Genomic DNA, 3576 nt, shown 5'->3' with positions numbered 1-3576 from the left:
ATTTTTTTAGATAGGGCTGCACAAAACATGTATATACTGAAGAATAAGATGTATTTATTGTAAATGTATTTATTTATTATTAATTTAACAAATCTCTTTCTCGGTTTTCCAGCAGTGTGGTGATACACAGACCGACCACAAGATGGAGCTATTTCTCTACTATACTAGTTAACAACACCATGTTATTGAAATAACATTCATAATAATATTAGTAACAATATGACATTTTAAACACGAACAGTGCTAAAGATTCACTGTCATTTATTACTGTGTGTAGTTTGACAAATTTGACAACTATAAACTACTAGGCTATATCTTGTTGCCTGTCTGTATAGTAAAAAACACAATATTTGTATTGAATAATTACATATTATTATAATAGTAATTCAGTGTCAATTGAAGTGTATTAAAATATATTTAAATATTAGTAAGTTGTAATAGTTTTGGTTTTAATATTGTTTAGTGTAGGCCTACTACGTTTCAATATTTCGAAAATATTAATATTGTAGCATTTCAACATTAGTAGTAGTAGTAGCCTAGGCTACTCATAAATAATGTTGCTCGGTTTCTTTGATCTAATGTTGATCTGATTTGTCATAGACATGTGAATATGGCGGACTCGTTGACATTTCGCAGCAATGAGGCGTGACGTCTAACTTCTACTGTTTGAAATAAACCAAACCCCGCCCATCGCCACGTGACATGTCATTTCCTCCTCATTCCACAGAAGTAGCGAATACACTGTCGGCTGTCAGCAGTTCAGTTGACCTGTTTATCCAAAGTTTAATCAAAGTCAAAGTTTAATCTGTATAAATGAAAGGATTTGGATTATTGTCGGTAAGAAATACATTTTTCTTCTTGTTTAGATGTTTATTGGATGGAGAAGAAGGTGAAGTGTTTTACATCGAGCAATGAATGCATCATCATATCATAACGGTTGTTGTTCAGTTTTCATCTAAACTGCAGTAATGTCTGATCATCTTCAGGTTTAAATGGAGATTATGACAATTTAGTTTCCGTACTACAGGATAAAAGTCCCTTTTCTTTCAAGTTTTTGTGGCTGTCTGTTGCAAAACAAATGTATTATATTTGTAAGGAATATATCTGCATTTTTGCATGATTTTATAATGCACTATATCAATGATATATATGCACTATATCAATGATATATATATATATATATATATATTTGTGGTGTTTTTCCTGATTCAAATTGGACACTATAACAATATCAATAAATATTTTAATTTAATTTTTAAACGTTTGTTGCCTCAAGTCAACATTGTACAACAACAGACAAATTGAAACATTTGACATTTTCATGTAGAAAAAAAGAAATATATTTATTGAAAACGTCAATTTATTTAACCAGACACTTGAACAAACACATTTATCCAGTTTATGTATTAAATATTTCATATCTAATAAAAAGTAACATTTCATATCCAACTATTGCTCTCAGGCAACATTGTACAATAGTGGAACACAGGTATTACCAAACCATCATATCATCAAATTATCATATCAAGTTACCATATTCATATTAACCCTTCAGGATTCACTATGTCACTATGACCTCCTCTTCCTCATCCTCACCCTCATCAACTGGCAGTTGTTTTATACCTTTTTTAGGTATCATAATATGTGCAGATATAATGTGAGTTACTATTTTTATAAGTGCATTACAAAATCATGCAACAATGCAATTATATTTAGATAATTCTAACTCTTTCCCTTACAAATATAATATATTTGAGTCCAACCTATATACCTGGTATGGTCTTAAGCGATTCCATTGTGGTACAATGTTGCCTTGAGGCAACACACAGTTTTTTATGTCCTCTGGATTATATATAATGTAAAGTTCTTTAAAATACTTCTTTACTTACCAGTGAAGGTGACTCATATTTTTTGTGGGTGATTTAATTGGACGCAAATTAGTGAAAAATGCACTTTTCATTGGGGATAACATGGAGCCATGTGACCTGTGCTGAAACAAGGCACAAAATGGACCCCTGTGGGTCATGTGACCACTTTATTGCACTTTCATTGATTAGTATAGGTTTGACCAATAAATGGGTGTCTCATTTTTTTTTTAAATAAACTCAAATAGACTGTTCCCTGGAGGAAACACCGTACCATAGAGGGTTAAAACGCATGCAGATAATAAACTTTCATGATGATAAAGAACTGCAATATCACATGAGCGCGAGCCCAATAGAAATCAAAAACAAAAAGATGTTTTGTTGTGACACAAACTGTAAAGGCTCCGCCCTCTTCTGAAAGGGGGCGGAGCAGAAGCTCATTTGCATTTAAAGATACACACATTAAACAGCTTGTTTTTGCTTGCACTCAAAAACGGGCTTTTACATCATGGTATAGTAATTTATCTGATTTGAACTGAAACTTCACAGACACATGCTGGGACACCTGAGACGTGTATTACATATTGTAAAAAGGTGCATAATAGGTCCCCTTTAATTGCTAGGAATATAAAATGTCATTCAAGCTCAATTTATTTGTCTTCTCCACAGATCAGTGAGTAACCAGTCCGAAAACCAGCCAAAATTATTTAAAATACATGGATTTTGAATCATAATGAAGTGTCTCTTTCACCCACAGGTCATTGTTAGTGTCTTTCCCGCGGTGCACATGACTAAAGTCTTTGTGTACGGGACACTAAAGAAAGACCAGCCCAACTACTTCAGGATGAAGAATCATGCCAACGGTCAAGCTGAGTTCGTGGCTCACGCTCGCACCGTGGACCGATACCCGCTCGTGATTGCAACCAAAGACAACATCCCCTTCCTCCTGGACGTCCCCGGGACGGGTCAGCGCGTTCACGGAGAGATCTACAGCGTGGACGAGCAGATGCTGAAGTTCCTGGACGAGTTTGAAGAGTATCCACAGCTGTACCAGCGCTCACTCATCCGGCTGGAGGTGCAGGACGGGCCCGGTGGAGGAGAACACACACTGGAGTCTGGAAGTAGCGTCGAGGCCTTTGTGTACATTAAGGAAAAATTTGAATCCGAGTGGCTCCAAAAACCAACATATGAGAGTTATGATACTGACGGTGATCACGGGCTGCGCTATAGTGAAGACGGATACCCTGAGTAACTGCTGGAGTAACATTTACCGGGGTTTTACCACACCTGCCAGTGTCACATGAATTTCATTTACTTAATTTAATTTACCATTCATACACAAAACTGTGTAGTGCATTGTTTAAAAAAAAAAAAAAATCCTGTCATGACAGTGAGATTATATGCATATGTGTAACCTCTCCACACGGGTTCTAATCGGCCGCTCTGTGAGGGCCTCGAACCCGGGTCTCCGCGTGAGAGTCAGGCGCTCTAACAAGAAGGCTAAAGACTGCAGCCTCTAGCATCTGTCGCTAGAGCACCTTTTGAGATCAGAGGAGTGAGGTTTACTCGCACAGCGTCTACTAGCTGGCCTCCGTTACATATGTCCAGTGACAAATGTATGGAATCTCTGAATGGGCCATATTATCTAATTTTTTATTTTGAAGAGCTGAGTTTCCTACAGCTTTGTTTCTGCTGTTTGCAACAAACACAC

At 36.5% G+C, this 3576-nt stretch overlaps 1 protein-coding gene across 1 annotated transcript; it reads left to right on the top strand.

Annotated features, from left to right (window-relative positions):
• The first annotated feature begins 718 nt into the window (after nt 1–718).
• Nucleotides 719–3576, top strand: LOC311285794 (gamma-glutamylaminecyclotransferase C-like). Its single transcript, XM_084401588.1, has 2 exons — nt 719–837; nt 2623–3576. The coding sequence occupies exons 1-2, from the start codon at nt 814–816 to the stop codon at nt 3115–3117; spliced, it is 519 nt and encodes a 172-aa protein (XP_084257714.1). The 5' UTR covers nt 719–813; the 3' UTR covers nt 3118–3576.

Source organism: Rutilus rutilus (assembly GCF_951802725.1).
Source record: "Rutilus rutilus genome assembly, chromosome: 2".
Taxonomy (NCBI): domain Eukaryota; kingdom Metazoa; phylum Chordata; class Actinopteri; order Cypriniformes; family Leuciscidae; genus Rutilus; species Rutilus rutilus.
The sequence above is the reverse complement of the archived record's forward strand: the minus strand, read 5'-3'. Positions and strand labels throughout refer to the sequence as shown.

Bases quoted from the DNA above. Each gene is read 5' to 3' on its own strand.
- LOC311285794 (XM_084401588.1), top strand. From the start codon at position 814: ATGAAAGGATTTGGATTATTGTCG. The intron at 838-2,622 runs GTAAGAAATACA...TTTCACCCACAG, and splicing joins AAGGATTTGGATTATTGTCG to GTCATTGTTAGTGTCTTTCC.